Source organism: Ictidomys tridecemlineatus, chromosome 11, assembly GCF_052094955.1.
Source record: "Ictidomys tridecemlineatus isolate mIctTri1 chromosome 11, mIctTri1.hap1, whole genome shotgun sequence".
Taxonomy (NCBI): Eukaryota; Metazoa; Chordata; class Mammalia; order Rodentia; family Sciuridae; genus Ictidomys; species Ictidomys tridecemlineatus.
Window position 1 is genome coordinate 76,245,587 of NC_135487.1, and position 24,986 is coordinate 76,270,572.

The following is a 24,986-nucleotide window of genomic DNA, read 5'->3' on the forward strand; positions in this document are numbered from 1 at the left end:
TCAGGGCCGTCAGCCTCATACTCAAACCGCCGCAGGTTCTCCTGGCTTCCCCACACCAATGGGCGTCTTCGCTATAATTGTGGGAAATGTAGTCCCGGAAAAGCACGGGGAGCGGGCTCTACGGCTCTAGCTGACCACGATCCCCGGCAGGCCCTGCGACCGCGACGTTACGCTCGCGGAGTCAGCGCGGGGGGCGGGGCTGCGGCCGAGGAGGCGCGTCCCAACGGTTCGCGCGGCTCTTCGAACTCGCTTGGGTTCGCTCGTTCTCCTTTTGGTGTGTTTGAGGCTTCCACGCCGTGGCCCGGGAGAGGGTCCGAGGCCTCCGAGCGCAGACGTGTCGCGCGGCCCTGCGGTGGGCCTGTCCCCAGCTGCGACTTGGGTGGTGAGCGAATGCCCCTTGGCGGGTGGAAACCAGTTTTGTTTCCCTCCGGGCACCTTGGACGCGCCGGGCCCGGGTCCTCGCTCTTGCTGAGCATTCCGCTGTGCAGGGTTGTGTTTGATTTGACCAGAGATCCGAGGCTGTCAAGTTTTGCTCCTCTTCTTCCAAGTGGACGTAGGATCAATGATGTTAAGTTGAGCGTTTTCCTGACAGGATAATACTATAACAAAACGATGACCTCTTTCCACAATGGGAAATCTTTTCCGATCTTACCAAAATCACAGGGTATAAAGTAGGCGCTCGAGACGAGGCTCCCTCCAGTGTCGGGGACCCAGAAGTTTGGTCCTTCCTGGAATTGACGACTACCCGCCCCCTTCCCTTTCTTCTGGTCGGGGTATAAAATATACCCCTTCCTATGGTGGGCATGCGTGTGTACCTATAAAATTACCTATAAAACAGTTAATTAGGGCTAAAAGATGACGTCGTCTGGGCTTCTAGGTAGGATGATGTACCCTCCCACGTACCTTGCAGGCAATGAAGATAGGTTTTTTTTTTTTTTTGGTAACTACAGTTAAGTTGAAGTGAGGAACAATCTTTATTTGACAGTAAATGATCCTCTAGAAAAATGAAAATGTTTGAACATCAAATGTAATCATTGCCACCTCAAAAAAGTTAGAAAATTCTTATATTGAAATACACAGATGTTGATCATAAAACTTGACTTAAATAAAAAGTACAGCATCAAACAGCATTTTTTTGAACTTGTCCAAATTTTCTTTACCTTTTTCTCCACAATTTTACAGGGGACTAGAGATGCTGACTAGATAAAGCAGGATGGAAACCTGATCATTGAATTTTGTTGGGGAAGTTTGAACAGAAACATTTGTGGAAACAAAGAGGAAAGAGGATAAAAACAGTTTGTCTGCTAAGATTACAGAGAATATTTAATTTCCTGCCCCAACTTTTTCCAATAAGGTGAGAGGTTTTTTTCCCCCCTTAACCTTTCACCCTATCTCTGAGAGATTTTGAGTGTGGAATTAAATGTAGCATATTACTTTAGAGAGATGAGGGGAGGGAAAGACAGTTTAGTATTCATCATTTTTATGTACATTTATATGTACATTCAAGACTTTAATGTACAGTCTTAAATATAATACATAGGACTTCTAGCCTTTTGGACCTCAGGATGTGATCAGAATTTTTAAAAGGGTGGTAAAAGAGGTGCTACAATGAAGAAGGTAAGTGGAATCTGAAACAGGAATGAATTGTAAGATTATACAGTAAAATGTATAGGAGTAGTAGGGATTCTAAAGCTTTAGTTTTTCATTTTAATAATTCCAATAATAAAAATGTCTTATGATGATTTTTTTTATGTGTGATGGAATTTAGTAGCATTTCACAACCCTAGAAATACTCAACAGTTGAAGGAATTAAGTTTCTTTTTCTTTAATAGTTGTATGAATTGAACTTCCAGATGTAATTTTGATCTCTGTGGTTTATGACTTGTCAATTCCACTGTGTGTATGTGTTTAAATTTTATAACCATTGTGAATGGGAGGAGGAGATAACTTTTATCTGGTAATTAATTGCCTTCTAGGACAATATGAAAGACTGTACTGCTTACATTTTATCAGTGATTATGAAAATTCAAATACCTCATATTGAAATTGACATAATAGAGAAGTAAAGGGGCTGTGGTTGTAGCTCAGTGGTAGAGCGTTTGCCTCGAGTACTTGAGGCCCTGGGTTCGATCCTCAGCACCACATAAAAATAAATAAATAAATAAAAATAAAGATATTGCGTCCATCTACAAGTAAAAAAAAAAAAAAAAAAGTAGAAAAGAATAGTTGAACGTAATTAAAAGGTCTTTGGATCTTGCTGACCTGGATTAAAATCTTGGTTTCACTCTTTATGTGACCTTGAGCAAATTAATTTGTCTCTGAATTATACCTTCTTCATCCTTAATGTGGAACAAAAATACTTATTTTACGCACTTATTAAGAAGACTTAAGGGCTGGGATTGTAGCTCAGTGGTGGAGTGCTTGCTTAGCATGTGTGTGAGGTACTGGGTTTGATTCTCAGCACCACATGTAAACAAATAAGTAAAATAAAGGTCCATCAACAAATTAAAATACATATTTTTTAAAAAAAGAAGACGACTTAATGTGCTTAGGAAAGAGGGACTGTAATGACTAGACCCTGCTTAAAATAAAAAATCAGTCCACTCAGATTATATTGAATTATCTTTCATGACTTTACACTACAGAGAAATTTATTATTATTGTGTTTGTTTTGTTTTAAATCACCATGAAAGATTTCACAACATTCGAAATAGAAAAATAATGAATTAAATTCCATTACTGTGAGAACCTTTTGACTGACACCACGGAATCTTTCAGGCAAGGTACAAGAATTTTTTTTTTTTAAGAAATGGCATCTAGTTCATCAGACTACTGTAATAAAGACAATGAAGAAGAAAGTTTGCTTGCAAATGTTGCTTCCTTAAGACATGAACTGAAGATAACAGAATGGAGTTTGCAGAATTTAGGGGAAGAATTATCCAGGTAAGTAAAATCACATATAGAATTCAGAGTGTGACTTTAATTTATGAATGTAAAATGTTTAGGTTCCATTATTACGTATTGTGGGTTTTTTAAAGATTTCTTAAAATGATAAAACTGTTTTTTGTATATCTTTATTTTATTTATGTAATTATTATTTTTTAAAATATTTATTTTTTTAGTTGTAATTGGACACAATACCTTTCTTCCATTCATTTATTTTTATGTGGTTCTGAGGATTGAACCCAGGGCTAGGCGAGTGCTCTACCACTGAGCCACAACCCTTATTATTATTTTTTAAAAATATTTTTTTAGTTGTAGATGGACACAGTATCTTTATTTTTATTTATTTATTTTTATGTAGTGCCAAGGATCAAACCCAGTGCCTCATGTGTACTAGGCAAGTGCTCTACCACTGAGCTATAGCCCCAGCCCTATATATTGTGTTTTTAATATACTTCTGGAATAAAATTTCCTATACATTTTTTTTAGGTATTTATTTTTTAGATTTTAGGTGAATACAATATCTTTATTTTGTTTCTATGTGGTGCTGAGAATCAAACCCAGGGCCTCAAGTATGCATGCTAGGCAAGCGTGCTACCACTTGAGCCACATCCCCAGCCCCTACTATGTGTTTTAATATAACTCACAGTTTAGAAAAAAAGGATATTAGAGAATAATTTACATATTAAAAAAAAGTAATGGGTTAGGAATAAAAGCATGAAATAGGCATAGTGAGTGGTGAGGCACAGTAGTGCATGACCAAGGCAGGAGGATTGCAAGTTTGAGATCAGCTTGGGTGATTTTAGTGAGACACTATCTCAAAAAAAATGAAAAATGCCAGGAAGGTAGCTCGGTAGTGGAGTGCCTTTGTCAATCCCTAGGACTGCCAAAAAAAAAAAAATGTATACAGTCTATATTTGGAGCTTTATATTAATCTTTCATTGCTGTGACATTTTTTTGAATCCTAAGTAACCTTAGCATAGATACTCAGGAAGTACATAGATTACTAGTTTAATGTTAATTATGGTTTATTTATTTGTTTATTTGGGAATAAAATTTTTTAGTTTAGACAGGGTCTTACCAAGTTTCTGAGGGCTTGTTAAGTTGCTAAGACTGGCCTCAAATTCATAATCCTTCTGCCTCAGCCTCCCAAGTGGCTGGGATAATGCCCCTTGGCCTAATTATGGTTTATTTAAAATTTAGTTGGAATGTTGCCTTACATTTATAACTATAGATACAATTTTAAGCATCATTTCTGAGTATTTCTTTTTCTTTCCTTATTTATTCTATAGGAATTTGTAGTGACTACTTAAACTATCTAAGAACTAAAATATACTTCTCTTTTTTTCTCTAGTGTTAGTCCAAGTGAAAATTCTGATTATACCTCTAATCCCTCAAGGACCGAAAGGCTCATTTTGGAAGATCTTGTTCAGCCTAGCCACCCAGGACTTTCGAACTACTCATCTTATAAAAAACTTTGTAAAATGTCTGGTAGTAGTACTGAATTTCAAAAAAGTGCAAGAGATAAGGTTATTGTTTTTAGATTGTCTACTTAAGTAGTTTTAGTTTTAGACTTATATACTTAAAATGTTTTTTCTTTAAATGCCTGTTCAGTTTCTGTACTCTTTTTACTATAGGGTTCAAGAATTAAAAATGCATTTTTTTTAATGTTCTAATAAGAACATCGTTATCTTGGTGTATTACTTTATTTTTAACTTCTATATTTGTTGCTTTTTGTAGTTTAATGTCTTCTTTTCTCAAGTAAATTATAATTCCCTTGATTTTAGTATTATGCCCAATAGATAATAGATAATCAATTATTAATTAACTAACATATATTCACAATTTAGCTTGAATCAGGTGCTATGTGGTGCTATGGCACTATTCTCCTTTCATTATGCCTAAGTTTGTCAATGATGTTAGAAATCTTTTCCTGATCTGGAAATCTGTTCCTCTCTTTTACTGTATCTCTTTTTCTTACTCAACCCTTTCACTGACCTGCCCTCTCTTCTTCCTGTTTATCATGTCCCCATTCCCAAAATTCATGTACCTAGACAAGGTTGCATATACATATCATATGTTTTGATAAAAATTTGCTCTTTCTGTTTCAAAAAACCATTCTTTGAGAGATTTTTCTGTAAGGATGCTGCATAATGAAATTATTTGAGCCTACATTTCAGAAAATAAATTCAATTCCATGTCTACAAAGAGTATGTAATTTTGGGACCTTTGATCCCTATCCTGATTCGAATTACTGATAATTCTTATTGTATATATTATATGTGTATAATAATTATGTTTTACCATAAGTAAAATAAAAAGATAGGTCACAAGTTGGAAAGAAAAAGCTTTTAGTAATACCTATCAAAGAGAATGGGTTAATCTATAGTATACATAAAGCTCCTTGAAAGTGAAAAGAAAAAGATAGTAACCCAGTGGTCAAAAAACATGAATGGAAAAGGAAATACAAATGATTTTCAAGCAAATGGATGAGTGTTACGTTTCACTGACAGTAAAAGAAATTCAAAATGAAACTGAATTTAAGTACTAGTTGTTACTAATCATATTGTTAAACATCCAGATGTTTGATACTGTCTTTTGTTTTGATATTTGGAGGATATACATTGCTGGTGTAATGCAAAATGATATAATCCTTATGGAGAGGCATTTGGCAATATTTACCTGCAAAACTATCCTATAGGTATATCTGTGTGAGTACAAAATGAGTCAAAATGAGTCATTAGAAATAACTTCAGTGCCCAGTGATAGGTGATTGAATAAACTATGGTTCATTCATGCAATGGAAACTTTTATTTAAGGGAAAATTTTTTGAGTTTCTCTAAGTATTGATTATGGAGAGATTGCCAGTATATATTGTTTAAGTAAAAAATGCAAGGTGCAGAATAGAGTATAAAATATCCTCATTTTTACATAAAGAGTCAAGGTAGGTGGGTAATTTGTATTACTTGTGTATGCATGTGGAATCACTAGAGTATTAAATAAGAAAATTATGAAAATGGTTACCTATCTGCTAATGATTGGCTGGACTCTTCTGTGTATGTTTTTTTTTTTTAAGATTTTTAAAAAGATGGACATAATATCTTTACTTATTTTTATGTGGTGCTGAGGTTCAAACCCAGTGCCTCACCTGTGAGAGGCAAGCACTTTACCACTGAGCTATAACCCCAACCCCTTCTGTGTATGCTTTTTCTATTGTAGTTTTGATTTTGAATTGCCTAAATATATTACTCAAAAAAAAAAAAAAAAGAAAAGAAAAAGAAAAAAGAAAGAAACCAAAACTAACGAGGTGAGGTGGCAACATCTATAAGTCCAATGATTTAGGAGACTGAGGCAGGAAGATTGCATGTTCAAGGCCAGTCTTAGTAATTTGTCAAGCCTTAAGCAGTGTAGTAAGACTGTATCAAAATACAAAATAAAAAGAGCTGGGGATGTAACTCAGTGGTAAAGCATTTCTAGGTTCAATCCCCAGTGTCCCCTTGCCAAAAAAAAATAATACAAATATTGTTTTGAAAAATCACAACCCTCATGAAAATTAAAATGTTTGTTAAGAAGAATATATTAAAAATACACATAATAAGGGCTGGGGCTGTAGCTCAGTGGCAGAGTGCTTGCCTGGCTCATGTGAAGCACTGGATTCAAGCCTTAGCACCACATAAAAATCAACAAATAAGGCTGGGTGCAGTGGCTCACACCGGTATTCCCAGCAGCTGTGGAAGCTGAGACAAGAGGATCATGATTTCAAAGCAATTTAGCAAGGCACTAAGCAACTAAGTGAGACCCTGTCTCTAAATAAAAATACAAAATGGGGCTGGGGATATGGCTTAGTGGTAGAGTGCTTCTGAGTTCAATCCTTGGTACCAAAAAAAAATTAAAAAATCAACAAATAAAATAAAGGCATGCTATCCATCTACAACTCTAATTTTTTAAAATAAATACACAGAACAAAAAATATTTTAATCTGTGTATTTGTCTTTGTTGGTCAACATTTGGGTTCTTTTCATTTACTCTTATGGACAATGTAGTTCTGAATATTTGTATTTGTATATCCTCAGGTGCAAAAGTGCAAATATTTCTATCAGATTTATACTCAGGAGAGAGATTGTTGATTTTAAAATATTCAATTTTATTGAATAATACCAGTCAGTTTAACAAAATACCCACTGTTTTCCAAGTCATATTTAATGCATGCTTCTACAAGCAGTAGAAGAGTAATGATGTCTCAAGTATTTTCATCAGTAGTCAATAGATATTTTATCTCTTTTTTTAGCTTTTAATTTTGATAATTATGTATCATTTTTCATTTTATGTAGTCCTTAACTAATTAAAAATAGATTGTTCTTTTTTATTTTTCAGATGTCTTTTTCATCTCCTGTGGATCAAGAAATTAAAAGTCTTCGAGAGAAACTTAATAAACTTAGGCAACAAAATGCTTGTTTGGTCACACAGAATCATTCTTTAATGACTAAAATAGAATCAATCCATTTTGAATTAACACAGTCAAAAGCAAAAGTATGTATTTGAAATGATCAATATGCCAATAGGAAATAGATGAAATCAGTTTCATCTATTTGAAAAATGTTTGAAAAATATTCTTTTTATTGCCTTAATATGCAGCAATTTTTATTATGACACTACTGATATGTTAAGAAATTGATTTTAGCTGGGTGCGATGGTGCATGCCTGTAATCCCAGCATCTTGGAACGTTGAGTCAGGAGGTTCACAAATTTGAGACCATCCTCAGTAACTTAGTGAAGCCATAAGCAACTTATTGAGCAAAATAAAGAGTGCTGGGGATGTAGCTCATTTGTAGAGGACTCCTGCGTTCAACCCCAATAATCCCTCTGCAAATAAAAAAGAAAATTATATCTTAAAATGATTTAGAGAAATTTATAGTTTTTACATATAGAGAAATCAACTCTTAGAATTACCAGAGTGTTGTATTTCTTATATACAAGACAAATATAGTTTATTTATCTTCCTTTTTAAAGAGAATACACTGTCATTGTTGAAACCTTAAGGAGTAGAAGAAAGATCACTCAAAAGTTTCTACCATCTAGAAATTACCCTACTGGTTGATTACATAGTTGAATCCAGACCCTTATTGAATAGTTTTGGGTTTTCCTATGGTTTTTATTTCATGTATAGTCAGAATTTTTGTTTTCTTCTTCTTTTTTTTTTGATGGTACTGGGAATGAATCCAGGGCCTCATGTATGTTAGTAAGAAGTCAAGCTCTTTACCACTGAGCTATTCCCCTAGCCCAATATGAACATCTTCTGATGGATTTACTTAGCTTTTTCACTGATCATTTTTATGGTAGCATTATGTTTTATTGTGATTATTCCATAACTTAGTTGATGATTTTCCTATTTGAGTGGTTCCTATTTTTATTGTATGGTTGATGTTATAAAAAAATAGAAGTTGAGTGAGCTCAGTGGTGTATGCTTGTAATCCCAGTGTCTTGGGAGGCTGAGGCAGTAGGATCATAAGTTCAAAGCTAGCCTCAGCAATTTAGTGAGACCCTAAACAACTTAGCAAGACTCTGTATCAAATTAAAAAGGGGATGTGGCTCAGTGGCTAAGTGCCTCTGGTTTCAATCCCTGCTTCCAAAAATTAATAATAATTAATAAAAAATCAAAGAACTCAAGATGTCTAAAATTAGAAATATGGTAAATTATGTTATGCCTATAAAATGGGTTGCAACAAAAATCTTTTTGAAAATAATGAGATAAATATATCAGTACTAAGAGGCAAAGTTATTTGAATTACACAGAACATTAGGAGGTTCAAATGATATAACATATGTAAAGACACTTAGGGTAATATCAGCACTCAAAAACATACCCAGGCTGTGGAAGAAGCTTAATGTTAGAACACTGGCCTTGAATATATGAGATTGTTGGGTTTCATACCCAACTCTTCAAAAAAAAAAAAATCTATTACTTCATATATTTAATGATAGAAAAACACTACAGAGCAAAACATGTACAAAGTTCCCAGTTTTGCCTTTTATAAAAAGTGCATAAATATGTTTGTATATATATATATATATATAGTTATACATGTGAAATATGTAAGGATAGAAAGTCTATTGGTACTGCAAGGTCAGAATGGGGCTTTCATTATTTACTTTTATGGTCTACCTGTCTAATCCTTTTTGTAGTCTATATAGTTTTAAGTAGTGGAGTTACGGGAAAGTATTTTTCTACTTAAATATAAAGACAAATGACAAGGATCTGGGGCTGTAGCTCAGTGGTAGAGCACTTGCCTAGCATGTGTGGGGGGCACTGGGCTCGATTTTCAGCACCACATATAAATAAATGAACAAAATAAAGGCCTATCAGTGTCTAAAAAAAAATTTTTTTTAAATGACAAAATGTTGTTGTTCTTTTCCCAGCATAGAGAGAAAATAGTGTAGTAATGAGCATAAAACTTCATTGGTATTTGGGATTGTTTCTGGGATAGATTCCCAGAGGCAGAATGAACAAATTATAGGGAACAAGTGTTTTTTAGTCATTTCCTGCATTCTACTTTTTGTTTTTGTCCCCTTGAGGTAAAAAGACCATTTTTCCTGATTTCTTATGAGGCTTGTCTTTTCAATATATTTGTTTGCCCATTTAGATTTCTGTGATTTGTCTGTTCACCGTTTCTGTTTATTAAAAATGTTTTTAATTTTCTTCAACTATAATCTCTTTAAACTTGTAAATGCTTACTTAAACTCAAAAGAGATATAGATGGTTTTATTTGTTTTACAAACTGGGCATTTAACCAAGGGATACTCTTGTCACTGAACTATATCCCTAGCCCTTTTTATTTTTTATCTTGAGACAGAGTCTTGCTAAGTTGCTAAGGCTGACCTCGAACTTGTAAGCCCTCCTGCCTCACTCATCCCCTAGAGTCGAAGGTGTGTCTTACCTTGTCCAGCTAAATAAAAAAAGAGTTTATTAACCACTGAACTAATAAGACTTTAACCTTTCTTTAAAAGGACTTAAACAAAACAGTTTTAAGTGGTAAGATAGGTAATCTCAACATTTTTTAAGTTGTGTTTTAGATTACATGTAGTATATAGGGCCAAAAAATATAGTTTAGGGAAGTTGTCTTTTCTAGGGCAGTTCACATGTTTTTTGGTTTGTTTGCTCTGTGTGTGTGTGTGTGTTTTTCGGTATTAGGGATTGAACTCAGAACCTCTCTATTACTGATTTACATCCATATCTGTTTTATGTTTTTATTTTTTTCTTTTGGTACTGGAGATTGAACCCAGGGACACTTTATCATGGAGCTACATACCATGGCCTTTTATTTTTTATTTTGAGACGTGGTCTTACTAAATTGCCCAGGCTGGCCTCAGCCCCTTGAATCACTGAGATTACAATGATTACTGAGCCTACTTAAAATTAATTTTTAAAATATTTATTTTTTAGTTGTAGTTAGACACGATATCTTTATTTTATTTATTTTTATGTGGTGCTGAGGATTGAACCCGGAGCCTTGCACATGCTAGGCGAGTGCTCTACTGCTGAGCCACAATCCCAGCCCTAAAATTAATTTTCAAATCATAGAAACTCAATTTTTTATGGTTTGATGTTTTATATTTAATACTCTAATTTATATGAAATTGTCTCTAGATGATGTCAGTAGATAGTCTTCTCCCCACTTGCCTACAGATACTAATCAGTTATATTGGGATATTGAGGATATTAAGGGTAATGGCAAGACCTCACATGCTGAGACTGTTTTGTAATAATGATATGCCCATCTAAATGTTGATTAAAGGAATAGATAGCATTACATTTGACCAGTGACTGAGGAGTTCTATTGAACCCCCTCATCTGACAGGGAAAAGACTAAGGACCTTGGGCTGGGGATGTGGCTCAAGAGGTAGCGCGCTCGCCTGGCATGCGTGCGGCCCGGGTTCGATCCTCAGCACCACATACAAACAAAGATGTTGTGTCCGCCGAGAACTAAAAAATAAATATTAAAATTTCTCTCTCTCTTTCTCTCTCCTCTCTCACTCTCTCTTAAAAAAAAAAAGACTAAGGACCAAATAGATTAATTTATTTTATAAGAGAAAGTGCTCTAAAAGTTGTTTTATGTCTTAGATTTCAGTGCTTGAGTCTGCTCAGCAACAGGCAGCCAATATCCCAATATTAGAGGAACAGATTATAAATTTAGAAGCAGAAGTTAAAGCTCAAGATAAAGTTTTGAGGTAAGTATATCTTTTTATAACTTTAAGATTTTTCATTTCCCACTTCTTTGTTTTATCCTATTAAATCTTGTCCCTCTCCCCACCTCCAATAAATTTATAATAAATGTCCCAGGTAGTGTGCAGGTATCTTAGAACTTACTGAACCTAATTGCAGTCAATCATAACGCCTCTTCACTGCAGATTACATGTAGTATATAGGGACTAAAAAATAGTAAATGTAAATTGAGGGGTTTATTTACATGCTTTTATTAAATATGAATTAGTTCATTTCTCATTGTATAGTAATACATAATCAGTCCTTCAATAAAGTGCAAGAAATAAAATATAAGAGATCAGGTACTTTATCATTTGTTTTTCTACCTTGGATAAATGGAAAATACATGTATACTCACTAGCATATTATGCTATTTGATTCTCAGAGTGTAGTTCTGGGATTAGCAGTATTAGCATCATGTGGAAACATGTTAGAAATAAATTCTCAGTTCCTATCTCAGATTTACTGAACCACAAATCATGGGAGGTAGGGCCACCAAATCTTGTGTTTTAACAAGTGCTGCAGATGATTCTGATTTATACTAAAGTTGTTTTTCAAGTTCATAGTTTTGTAATTTTCTTTGATATATAAAATATTATATATTTTGTAGATACATATAATTTATATTTTTATACATATAAAATTTAACTTCAACACATTTAAAATAATTCTTTGCTATTTTATAATTTTTTTAAATATTTATTTTTTAGTTGTAATTGGACACAATATCTTTATTTATTATTTTTATGTGGTGCTGAGGATCAAACCCAGGGCCTCACACGCGCTATGTGCGAGCACCCTATTGCTGAGCCACAACCCCAGCTCCTATAATGTTGTTTATTGTGAATTTGTTCCCATTTCATTCGTTGTTAGTGTTTGAGAAGGTTACTGAATTTTTTTTTTTTTTTTTAAAGAAATAGGCTCTTGGGGCTGGGGTCGTGGCTTAGTGGTAGAGCGCTCCACTAGCATGTGCGAGGCCCTGGGTTCAATCCTCAGCACCACATAAAAGTAAAATAAAGATATTGTGTCCAACTACAACTAAAAAATAAATATTAAAAAAAAGAAAGATATAGGCTCTTGGTATATTGTCAAGGGTGGTCCCAAACTCCTAGGCCCAAGTGATCCTCCTACCTCAGTCTCCTGAGTAGCTGGGATTAAAGGCAAATGCTAACCACACCTGGCTTGAGTTTTGCATAATGTAATTATTTTGTAATTGGACTATTTCACATAATGTTGTTATAACAGTTTTTCATTCTGATTCTCCTTAGTTTTCTAGGTAGTTAATGATATTATCAGGAAATAAAGGAAATTTTGTTTTTTCCCCTCACTATTTGTGCTTCTTACTTTTTCACTTTTATATTTTGTATTGGGTAGCACTGTCAGAAACATTGTTGGATGTGGAGGTGATAATAACCATCCTTTCTTTTTCTCCCACATTTTTTTATTGGTGTATTATAGTTGTATATAATGATGAGATTTGTTACATATTCATACATACACAATATAACAATAACATTTGGCTGATATCACTTTCTAGCACTGCCCCCTTCCCTCCCCACCCCCACCCCCTTGGTCATCCTTATTTCTGAGCTATGTACTAATGGTTTCTAGTATATGACCATGAGATGTGAACTTTTACTTCAGATATATTTCTCATTTGATGGAAGCCTTCTTTTGTTCCTTGTAAAACTCTTAGTTAACAAGTTATGAATATGCCTTTTTCTTTATCTCACATATTTGTTTCTCTTAACTCTCTGACTTAAATAATAGAACTCCTAATGTTGCATTATTCTTACATATCTGTTTTAATTACTTTAAGTCTTTTTAATGGTACTGGGGATACAGCTTAGCAGTAGAGTGCCTGTCAAACATGCACGAGACCCTGGGTTTGATTCCCAGCACCACACACACACACATAAAAAAAATTAAATTTATTTTGTAGAGAGGCAGAAGATAAATTAGAGCAGAGCCAGAAAATGGTGATTGAAAAGGAACACAGTTTGCAAGAGTCCAAAGAGGAATGTATAAAGTTGAAGGTAGACTTACTTGAACAAAGTAAACAAGGAAAAAGGTAAGTGTTCAGAAAGCGAGGTACTTTCACATGAATTTGTTTATATATGGGGGAAAAAAGCCAATAAAGAAAGGACTGAAAATCAGAGAGTAGAGGGAAGTTCCTTTGTGGGAAGAGTAAAGATTCAGAGTATAGATTGAGTAATTCATCTTGGATGAGAGGAAGGTCGTGCATTTATTTACACTAGAAAGAATGTGATGTGAGTAGGTTTAAATATATAAAATGTTTTAGGTATGGGGGTTATATTGATCAAGTTCCAGCTCAGTATTCTTAGTTAAATTTGAGAAATATGAGGAAAGGTGATGGTTAACTTAGAGATGAAATAGCAAGGTGAGGCTTAAGCAGTGCTTGGTGATAGTTGGATTTTATTTTTGTTGTTTTTGTTTAGAGTTTTATATTTTATAACAGTGGAGGTTACTGTTTATTAAAATACCTTTTAGAAATTTATTTGAACAAGTCACAGAATTTATTTGGTACTTTTAATATTTTAACAGTGTAGTAGTTCTGTAATACCTAACAATTGAAAATTTACCATCTAACACACTACTTCTCTAATCTGTCTTTTCCAGCTTAGGAGGAAATATTGCCAATATACAGGAATTTATGTATATTTTAGAGTTTGTTTTATGTTATACTTTATTTTTTATGTTGATAGGGTATGAAAATGTCATAGATAGTCTTCATTCTTCATTTTACAGATTAAGCCTAATAATCTGTTTTACTATTAAAGAAACTTCTAATTATTACTTGTAATTAAATAAAAATTACTTTGGGGCTGGGATGGTGGCTCGGTGGTAGTGCACTTGCCTTGCATGTGTGAAGCACTGGGTTCGATTCTCAGCACCATGTATAAATAAATAAAATAAAGATCTATCAGCAACTAAGGGAAAAGATATTTTAAAAAATTACTTTGGAACCTAACTATTCAAATATAGAGCATTCTTCACTTGTATTCATTATCTCTTTTTAAATTTTAGAGCTGAACGACAAAGAAATGAAGCACTATATAATGCTGAGGAGCTGAGTAAAGCTTTCCAACAATACAAGGAAAAAGTGGCTGAAAAATTGGAAAAGGTAAAAAGGCAGTTGTATAAATTCAGTGTTTTGTACTATGCTCATATTCTGAAAATGAAAATAGTTACAAGCAGAATATGTTTATTTATGGTTAAAGAAGAATACTTTTATGATTTTATTCATAGTAAAATCATTTAAATAAAGAATTTTCAAAATTTATATATTTTTCATATAATTTCTTTCTTTTGTTTTTTTAAATGGGGGTGTTGCTGGGCTATCTTGAACCTGTGATCTTCCTACCTCAGCCTCCCAAGTAACTGTTTTCAGGCATATATGACTGTGTCCAATGAAAGAAAGATTTTTAAAAAATATTAATTAAGGAAACTATTAAATACATTTATTGTCAGAATAAACTTTTTTTTTTTTTAATCCAAGAAGATTAGAGTAGGGACACAATATAGAGAAGTATGGTATGAGTTGAGGTTGGAGCTAGAGAGGTAAAAGCAGGAGATTCATTCTCCTCACCTCCTGAAAATGAAGGCCAAGTAGATTATGTAGCCTTCAACTGGTCTCCTTGACCTACCAGCCCAAGAGGAGCCCACTTCCCCTGATGCATGGTTGCTTAAACTGATCCCATATAGGAATATAATGACTTCTTTACATTTATTTAATATCTTATTAAGTAAGACTTCATGATAGCCAGGCATGGTGGCGCACTACCTGTAATCACAGTGCTTCAGGAAGCTGAGGAAGGAGGATTGTGAGTTCAAAGCCAGCCTCAGTAAAAGTGAAGCTCTTAGCAACTCAGTGAGACCCTGTCTCTAAATAAAATACAAAATAGGACTGGGGATGTGGCTCATTGTTCAAGTGCTCCTGAGTTCAAGTTCAAGTGCCCCTGTTACAAAAAAAAAAAAAAAAAAAAGACTAATAAATCCTGTATGAAGAAAGGTCATGAGTTGGATATTCAGATATTGAGCTCAGAACAGGTCTAGTAAAGAGATACCAATATGGGATACTTCCATCTTGGGATAATAATTAAAGAGAACTCAATGATTCTGTTAAAGAGAGCAGAGAAAAAAATCTTTAAGAAAGGTAGAGTAAGAAGATTCAGAGTACGGATAACCATAGAGTGTTCACTTATTATTGAGTTCCTTTTACATGCCAGGTTCTAGACTAGTCTCTGGAAGGTTCAGTTATACGTAACACATAATGCCTCCTTAGGGGTCACAGTCTAGTAAGATTTGCAGGTATATAGACAAATAAGTTTAGTATTTTAGAAAGTATAATAAATTGTTTGGTATGGTTGGTGACATAAAGGGAGATTTAACAAATGGTGGGCTCAGAAGAGGCTTCATGGAGGAGATATGTGAGTTGCTAGAGTATTTCTTTTTTTTTTTTTTTTTTTTTTTTAAAGAGAGAGTGAGAGAGGGGGACAGAGAGAGAGAGAGAATTTTAACATTTATTTATTTTTTCTTAATTCTCGGCGGACACAACATCTTTGTTGGTATGTGGTGCTGCTGAGGATCGAACCCGGGCCGCACGCATGCTAGGCGAGCGCGCTACCGCTTGAGCCACATCCCAGCCCCGCTAGAGTATTTCAAAGATGATGGCATATCATTAAATAGTTTTAAGCCGAGGAAATGATCAAACACATGTTTCAGGGTGCTCATTCTGATATCACTGTGAATTGTATTGGAGAGATGGATGCAAGTCAAGGACACTCTGAGAGACAAGGCAAGAGTTACTGAAGATGATGGATATGTATAGAGAGATACGAGAGCTGTTAATCAGTGGCATCTAGTAACCACTTGAATATATTAGAAGCAGACAGAAAGAGAGAAAAGTATACTATTGTTAGGTTGCTAGTTTGAGTGCATCGTGAATAAAAATACATAATTTGGGGGAAAAGATGAATTCTATTTTGGAATGTCTATAGAATATCTAGAAGTAGATATTTGTGACTCCCAGTCTTGTCTTAGACATTGAAATCTGGACTAGAACTGCATTTTAAGAATCGACAGTATTTAGGGGCTGGGATTGTGGCCCAGCAGTAGGGTGGTTGCCTAGCACATGTGAGGCGCTGAGTTCGATCCTTAGCACCACATATAAATAAATAAATAAAATAAAGGTATTGTGTCCACCTCCAACTAAACAATAAAGATTAAAAAAAGAAGAATTGACAATATTTGGGCTGGGGTTGTGGCTCAGCGGTAGAGCATTCGCCTAGCTTGTGCAAGGCCCTGGGTTCAATCCTCAGCACCACATAAAAGCAAATAAAATAAAGGTATTGTGTCCAACTATAACTAAAAAAATAAATAGTAAATATTACAAAAAAGAATTGACAGTATTTAAGTGGTAGGCGGCTTGGATATTGACAGAGGAATTTTGTATATGATAAGAGGATAAAAAATAGGTGGAAGAGCTTTTGAAATATATTGAGAAGAGTTAATTAAAAAAAGAAAAATCATCAAAGTCTAATAAGAAAATCCAATGCAATAGAGCGTTTTTAATGATCATCTTCAGTGCCAGATGTTGCAAATTTGTCAAGAAGAATGAAGAATGATAGAACTATATAGAAGGCACAATCTTAGAAGCGGGAAAATGGGAAGGGAGGAAGTAGAGGTAGTTTTAAAGATATATCATTATACAAGGTAAAGAGTCAATAAGTGGTGGTGAGGGGAGAGGATAGAAATATAGAAAGAAGCTGATTCAGAGTTTTTACAAATAGGGATACCCTGAACACCTTAGTAGGTTTCATAGACAAGGGTCATTGGAGTGTGTGGCAGAGGGAAATTGAGAATTCTGGAAGCACAGAGAAATGAAAAACAGCACAAGAGTCTGAAGGACATGAAAGATGATATAGTCCATTTTTAATGAAATAAAGACATTTTTGTTCCTTAGAGGGAAAAAGTGATAAAAATACAGGAAAAAAAGTTTTGGGTGGAAGGAAGGAGGAAAATTTAAAAATATTGAATTAAATACCTTTGGGCTCATAAGTTAAGGTGTTGCTTAAAATGATTTTATTGCCTGAGGAGACTTGGGGTGAGTGCTTAATACAGTTTTAGCAAGGGAAAAATAAAGTTTCAAAGAGAAAAAGGAAAAAAGCCCAGTAAAAAATGAGTTATTAATAAAAGGAAGTAAAGAAAAAAGGTCTATTAAAATACTGCCATGGTAGCTAAAGAATAAAAAAGTTTAAATGGGAAGTTATTGACTGTATCAGGTACTAATATGGAGAAGATTTCATTTGTCATTCTTTTGTAATAAAACTGTAAATACCATTTAGCAGTATAAAATATTAAGATCTCATTAGATATTGAAATCTTAAATATGAATTAATTAGATCACTGTTATGAAAGCCTTGGAGAAGGTCCTGTGGGAATGGAATATCTTAGATGGATTCTTAATAACATCTGTAGGGGAATATCTTAACGAATATCCTCAGGGAGAGAGAGGAAAACTTTTTATACTTTATTTTTTTTAATTTTTATTTGATTTGCTCATTTATTTTTATGCTGGGGATTGAACCCAGGGTCTCACATATGTGAGGCAAGTGCTCTACCCCTGAGCTACAACCCAGCCCCATCTTTTTATGCTTTCCTTAAGATTATCAATTTTTAACTCTGCTGAGTAAAATCCCTACACTTGGGTGAATATAACCAAGGGTAACAAAGGAAGTAGGGCAGATATTCTAGTCCTTCCCTGCTCTTGCTCCAACCTGGGTGCTTGAATTTTATGTTTTACATTTCAGACTGTTATTTCAGTGGGAGTATTTTGTGACTAACCTTTCAAAAAGTACTTCTGAAATATTTGCACTGAAATTAGCCTTTAGTAATTTGGGAGCAGCCTTCCTACTTGAGTTGCTTGCTTTGTACAAATGAGGCCAGAACATTTATGCTTTTAAGTGACAGTGCAATTGCCCATCTGTAAGTAGCATCCTCCTTGTCTTTCATTACTCCCAGGAACTTCACTTTGCTTCTTTGCACTATAAGTCTGGGGACTTAAAACATGAAATCACTTAGTCTACTCTCCTGCTTGTGAAATACTACCTACATTTTAAATTTGAAACACCTAAACTCATGACCATATAAGTAGTTGTACTTAACAATAATTTATTGTTTTAGGTTCAAACTGAAGAAGAAATATTAGAAAAAAATCTAGTTAACTGTGAAAAAGAAAATAAAAGGCTACAAGAAAAGTGTGGTCTATATAAAAGTGAACTTGAAATTCTGAAGGAAAAATTAAGGTACAGTATTGCAGAAAAAATAATTTTTGTGTGGAGATGGAAAAAATTAAAACATTTAAAAATAAGATTTTATATATTATAATTATGAACTTAGATATGTAGAATGGTAAGCTTTGTGCCTGAAACACTTTTCTAGGTATAAAGTTACAATTTTAAATGCAATAAAACGTGTTAATGGTAACATAGTTGTAAATATACCATGATGTTGATTAACATATTTGCTTTGCATATATAGTTAGAAAAAATTAACAGACATAATGATTTATAGTAAGATCACATTAACTAATAACTAGTAAAAATGTTTAAAAAAAAAAGAACTTTGGAAATCATGAAGAATAACCTTGTCCACCTTCTTGTTATTGTTATCACCTTGTAGTTGTTGAGTTTTTTTTAAATATTATTTTAGTTATACATGGACACGATATCTTTATTTTGTTCATTTTTTAAGTTTTTTATTTATTTTTCTTTTTGTGTGTGTGTGTGTGTGTGTTTATTTTTATGTGATGCTGAGGATTGAACCCAGTGCCTCACACATGTGAGACAAGTGCTTTGCCACTGAGCCACAACTCCAGCCCTATTGTTTTTAGTTTTTTTAAAATTATTTTTTAGTTATTGATGGACCTTTATTTTATTCACTTATTTATTTGCGGTGCTGAGACTCGAACCCAATGATTCACACATGCGAGGTAAGTACTCTACCACTGAGCTACAACCACAGCCCCTATTGTTGGGTTTTTGTTTTTAATTTTGGTACTGTAGATTGAATCCACGAGCAACATCCCCAACCCTTTATTTTTTATTTTGTGACAAGGTTTCACTAAGTTACCCAGGCCAGCCTCAAACTTCAATTCTTCCTGCCTCAGCCTCACAAGTAACTGGAATTATAGGCGTATGCTACCATGCCCAGCAGTCCTCTTGTTTTATAAGTGAAGAAACGGAAGCCCAGAGAGTGACTAAGGTCAGAAAGATCAAATATGAGAACCAAGGTTTTCTGACTCCTGTACATTCTCTAGGATATCATGTCAGCCTCTCAGAACTAATTTCCATCATCATTTCAGAGGTTAATATTAATCAGCCCTTATAACTTCAGACTGTTAATTTAAGGGTGTGATAGCAATTAAAATAATTGCTTTGTCTAATTTTAACATTTTCCTTAAGTAGTACATGTAGTATTTTTGCGTGGTAGAAGAGGTAACGATAGTTTTTGTAATGGTTACTTTTATATAACCAGAATATTTCCTATCATCTGATGCTATCAATTGCAAGATATATTTAGGAAAAAAATACTATTAATTGTACTATGATACAGTGCTTTATCACTTAAGTTTTTATTTTATACTTTATGATAAAGAATTCTTAAGACTTTTCTTCTAAATCATTTTTTAGAGACCCAAGGACTTGGAATTTGCTTGGGCATTTTTTTTTTTTTTTTTTTTAAAGAGAGAGTGAGAGAGGAGAGAGAGAGAGAATTTTTAATATTTATTTTTTAGTTCTCGGCGGACACAACATCTTTGTTAGTATGTGGTGCTGAGGATCGAACCCGGGCCGCACGCATGGCAGACGAGCGCGCTACCGCTTGAGCCACATCCCCAGCCCCAAGACTTTTCTTCTAATACTGGATATCTAGTTCAGGGCCTCACACATGCTAGCCAATCAGTTTACCACCGAGCTATCTCCTGAACCCCTTAAAAATATTTTTTAAAATCATATTACTTGCATAAAGAGGAAAATACTGTAGCATGCTCAAGCCCTGCATTCAATCCTTAGTACTATTTTTTTTAAAAGAAAAATATAAATGAAATAAATTGCTTAAGATGGTTCTAAAACTTTACACTCAGAGATTGACCCTTCAAAGTGTCCACAGTATCTTTCTTCCTTGTGTCATCAAGAGTACTGCTGATACAGTATTTCTTGAAAGAATTCTTGTAAGAACTAATAAGCACTGATGCTGGGCTCTTAAATTGATATTGCAATTTTGCTGAGCCAATTTTGGTTCTACATAATTTTGACTCTATTGCCAAGAGTTTTCATATATATAAATCTTTTTTATTTTCTTATTTTTAATTTTTATTACTGGGGATTTAGTCCAGGGGCACTTTATGACTAAGCTACATCACCAACCCTTTTATTTTTTTTTATTTTGAGACAGTCTCTCTAAATTGATTAGGACCTTGCTAAATTGCTGAGGCTGACCTTGAACTTGTGATCCTCCTGTCTAAGTCTCCTGAGTTCCTGAGATTACAGGTTTATGCTACACTGCTCCTGGCTTCCTATATATATCTGACTTACAGCTCAGCATGCTGTAATCTCAGCTTCTTGGGAAGCTAAGGCACAAGGATAGCAAGTTTGAGGCCAGCATACGCAACTTAGTGAGGAGACTCTTGTCTCAAAATTTAAAAATAGAAAGGACCAAGAATGTGATAGAGCGCCTCTAGGTTCAGTCCTCAGTAACACACACACACACACACACACACACACACACACACACAAGTATCTGATTTATCACCTACCCAACTGTTCCACACAACTATTTGTTTCTGTGGGCTTAAAGTGCTCCATTGTTATCTCCTGGTTTTTCTTCCCATTTACAGAAACCCATTCTCCTAGTTTTGCTGAAGGCTCTATTGTTGTTTACAAGTGCATAAGCAATGTAACTACATTGTAACCCTGCTTAGCTGACAACTCTTATTAGAACTATTGATTATCATAATTTCAGAGATGTTAAAAATGTGAAAAAAGGGACTTGACAAAATGCAAAAGCAGTTCTGATCATAAGGTTGTTCCCATGGTTAAGTTTTTTAATAGATAAATATATATATATGTGTGTGTGAAATATATACATATGTGTGTATGTGTGTGTGCGCGCGCGCTCGCATGTATATATAATTGAAAATATTAGTGCTCTAATAATCTGTTACAGGTAGATTTTAACTTTTGTCCATCGTGAAGAATTCATGATTTTTCCTTACCCTATCCAAAACTTTTTTTTTTTTTTTTTTTTGGTGTGGGGTTTGAAGCTAGGGATGCTTTACCTCTGAACTACATCCCAGATTCTTCTTCACCATTATCTTCTTCTTTCCTTTTTTAAATATTTTTTAGTTGCCAATGGATCTTTAATCTTGAAATCTTGGACTCTTCCTGTCAGCCTCCTGAATTGTTGGAATTATGGGCATGTGCTGGGCAACTTACCCAGCTCCAGAACTTTCTCTTCATGCTGCAAAATGCTGTTTCAGGAATTTTGGAGTTAGATTTCTTATACTACATATTTAGAAAGGGAGCAGAAATGATCCCAACATAGTAGGTAGTCTTGTCCTACCTGTGAGACACTGTTCCTCAGTTTTCTCAACTATAACAGCAAGTAATATCAATGTCAACCATAAGAAGATTTGAGTCCCTGCCGTGCAAAAAGCAGGAATTTAGTCAGGCTCATTAGTGCATACCTGTAATCCCAGCTACCAGGAGGCTGAAGTGGGAGGACGGCAAGTTCAAGGCCAACTTAGCAAAACCCTGTCTCAAAATAAAAAGAACTGGGGATATAAGCTCACTAGTAGAGGTTTTCTGGATTTAGTCCCCAGTACTGCACATCCACACAACCATACACACATACACACAAAAGTAGGCAATACTTAGATATTAGAATTAGCTTCAAATTTTGTTTTTTTTTTTTAAAGAGAGATAAAGAATATTTATTTTTTAGTTCTCGGCCGTCACAACATCTTTGTTTGTATGTGGTGCTGAGGATTGAACCCGGGCCGCATGCATGCCAGGTGAGCGTACTACCGCTTGAACCACATCTCCAGCCCTCAAATTTTTTAAAATTGTTATTTTTAAGCTTATATATTAAAACACAAATATTGTATACATTAATAGGGTTCTACGTGATGTTTTGATACCTGTGTACATTGTATAATCAGAATATACTTAATTCTCCAACATCTCTCTTTTTTTTTTGGACTGGGGAATTAACCCAGGAGCACTCTGCCTCTGAGTTACATTCCCAACCCTTTTTATGTTTTCAGACAAGGTCTTGCTGAATTGCCCAGGCTGACCTTGTAATCCTCCTGCCTCAGTTTCCTGAGTCACTGGGATTACAAATGTGCACCACTGTGCCCAGCACTACATTCATCTCTTCCTTATGGTGAAAACATTTCAAAATGCTTTCTTCTAGCTTTTGAAATATGCAGTGCTCAATTATTATCTGTACTCACACTCTTGTACAATAGCATACTTGAACTTCTTACTCCATTCTAACTACAAATTAGTACCCATTGATCAGCTCTGTTCTTCCCCTTCCCTACTCTCCCCAGCCTCTGGTAACCACCATTATACTCTAGTTTCTATGAGAAGAACTTTATATTCCACATGTCGGTGAGATCATGTGTTATTTGTTTTTCATGTCTGACTTAGTTCACTTAACATGATGATTTATATGTCTATCCATGTTGTTGCAAATGACAGGATTTCATTTTTTTAAAATGTTTTTTTTTAGCTATAGATGGACATGAAACCTTTATTTTATTTATTTTTACATGGTGCTGAGGATTGAACCCAGTGCCTCACATGTGCTAAGCAAGCACTCTGCTGCTGAGCTAAAACTCCAACCCTAGGATTTCATTTTTTTAAAATTTTTTATTTTTTAGTTGTAGGTGGACACAATATGTTTATTTTATTTTTATGTGGTGCTGAGGATCGTACCCAGTACCTCATGCATGCTAGGCAAGCGCTCTATCTCTGAGCCACAACCCCAGACCGGATTTTATTCTTTTTATGGCTGAATAATATTATTTTGTATATATACATTTTCTTTATGCATTCAGTAGTTGTTTCTATTTCTTGATTACTATGAGTAGTGCTGTAATAAGCAGATGTGTCTTTGACATACTTATTTCATTTCATTTAGATATATACCCAGTGGTGGAATTGATGGATCATATGGTAGTTCTGTTTTAATTTTTTTTATATTTATTTTTTAGTTTTAGGTGGACACAATATCTTTATTTTATTTTTTTTATGTGGTGCTGAGGATCGAATCCAGTGCCTCGCACATGCCAGGCAAGCGTGCTATCACCTGAGCCACATCCCCAGCCCCCTGTTTTAATTTTTTGAGGAACTTTCATATTGTTTTCCATAATGGCTGTACTAATTTGCATTCCCACAACAGAATGTAAGAATTCCTTTTTCTCTATGTCATCATTAGCACTTGTTACCTTTAGTTTTTTTAAAGTAGTCATTGTTAATGGGTGAGATGATATATCATTATGGTTTTGATTTGCATTTTGGTTGCTTTTTATGATGGTGAACACCTTTTCATGTATTTGTTGGCCACTTGTATGTCTTGTTTTTAGAAATATTTGTTTTGGTCTATTGCCCATTTTTTCAAAAATGAGAATTATTATTTTTTTTTGCTATTGAGGTTTCGAAGTTCCTTATATATTCTATATATTAACCCCTTTCAGATGTATGGTTTGCAGATTTTACCTCCATTTTTTGGTGGTCTCTTCACTATTGATGGTTTCCTTTGCTCTGCAGAAGCTTTTTAGTTTGATATAATCCTATTTGTCCACTTTTGCTTTTGTTGCCTATGCTTTTTTTGGAGGGGGTGGTTACCAGGGATTGAACTCAAGGGAACTCGGACACTTGAGCCATATTTCCAGCCCTATTTTGTATTTTATTTAGAGACAGGGTCTTACTGAGTTGCTTAATGCTTTGCTTTTGCTGAGGCTGGCTTTGAACTCAACAATCTTCCTGCCCTAGCCTCCCAAGCTGCTGGGATTACAGGCGTGTGTGTGCCACTGATCCCGGCTTGTTGCCTATGCTTTGAGTTTGTTTTTTGTTTTTTGTTTTTTAATCCTTGTTCATTTCAGTGACCTGAAGCGTTTCCCCTATGTTTCTTTCTAGTAGTTTCATTGTCTTGGGTGTACTGGTGAAAGATAAGGTTCGAGTTTCATAGTTCAGCAAATGGACACCAGTGTTTTCCAGCACTGTTTATTTGACTGCTTCTTCTCCAGTACATATCCTTGGTTGCTTTGTTAAAAATTAGTTGACTGTAGCAGGTTGAGGTGGTGCACGCATGTAATCCCAGCAGCTTGGGAAGCTGAGGCAGGAGGATCATGAGTTCAAAGCCAGCCTCAGTGAAAGCAAGGTGCTAAGTGAGACCATGTCTCTAAATAAAATACAGAATTGGCCTCGAGATGTGGCTCAGTGTTTGACAACTCCTAGGTTCAATTCCCGATACCCTCCCCACAAAATTAGTTGACTGTTGATATGTGGATTTACTTTTAGGCTTTCTATTCTGTTCCATTGGTCTATGTAGCTGTTGTTATGCCAACATCACACTTTTGATTACTATAATTTTGTAGTGTATTTTGAAATCAGATAGTATAATGCCTCTTGTTTTGTTCTTTTTATACAAGATTGCTTGGGCTATTCAGAATAGCAAGAAATTTGGTTATTGA

At 34.7% G+C, this 24,986-nt stretch overlaps 1 protein-coding gene across 11 annotated transcripts in view; it reads left to right on the top strand.

The window, feature by feature from the left end:
- Ccdc18 (coiled-coil domain containing 18) overlaps nucleotides 1-24,986 on the top strand; it is a 118,478-nt gene that overhangs the window by 653 nt on the left and 92,839 nt on the right. For 5 of the 11 annotated variants that reach the window (XM_078026744.1, XM_078026745.1, XM_078026750.1 and 2 more), the window contains exons 1-9: nucleotides 1-382; nucleotides 1,183-1,354; nucleotides 2,694-2,943; nucleotides 4,298-4,472; nucleotides 7,318-7,473; nucleotides 11,063-11,169; nucleotides 13,146-13,274; nucleotides 14,252-14,348; nucleotides 18,410-18,531. In XM_078026744.1, the coding sequence (XP_077882870.1) occupies nucleotides 2,810-2,943; nucleotides 4,298-4,472; nucleotides 7,318-7,473; nucleotides 11,063-11,169; nucleotides 13,146-13,274; nucleotides 14,252-14,348; nucleotides 18,410-18,531 (920 nt within the window). In that variant the 5' untranslated portion in view covers nucleotides 1-382; nucleotides 1,183-1,354; nucleotides 2,694-2,809. The remainder of the gene's footprint in view (nucleotides 383-1,182; nucleotides 1,355-2,693; nucleotides 2,944-4,297; nucleotides 4,473-7,317; nucleotides 7,474-11,062; nucleotides 11,170-13,145; nucleotides 13,275-14,251; nucleotides 14,349-18,409; nucleotides 18,532-24,986) is intronic. The other 6 variants (XM_078026746.1, XM_078026748.1, XM_078026747.1 and 3 more) reach the window with 6 other exon arrangements.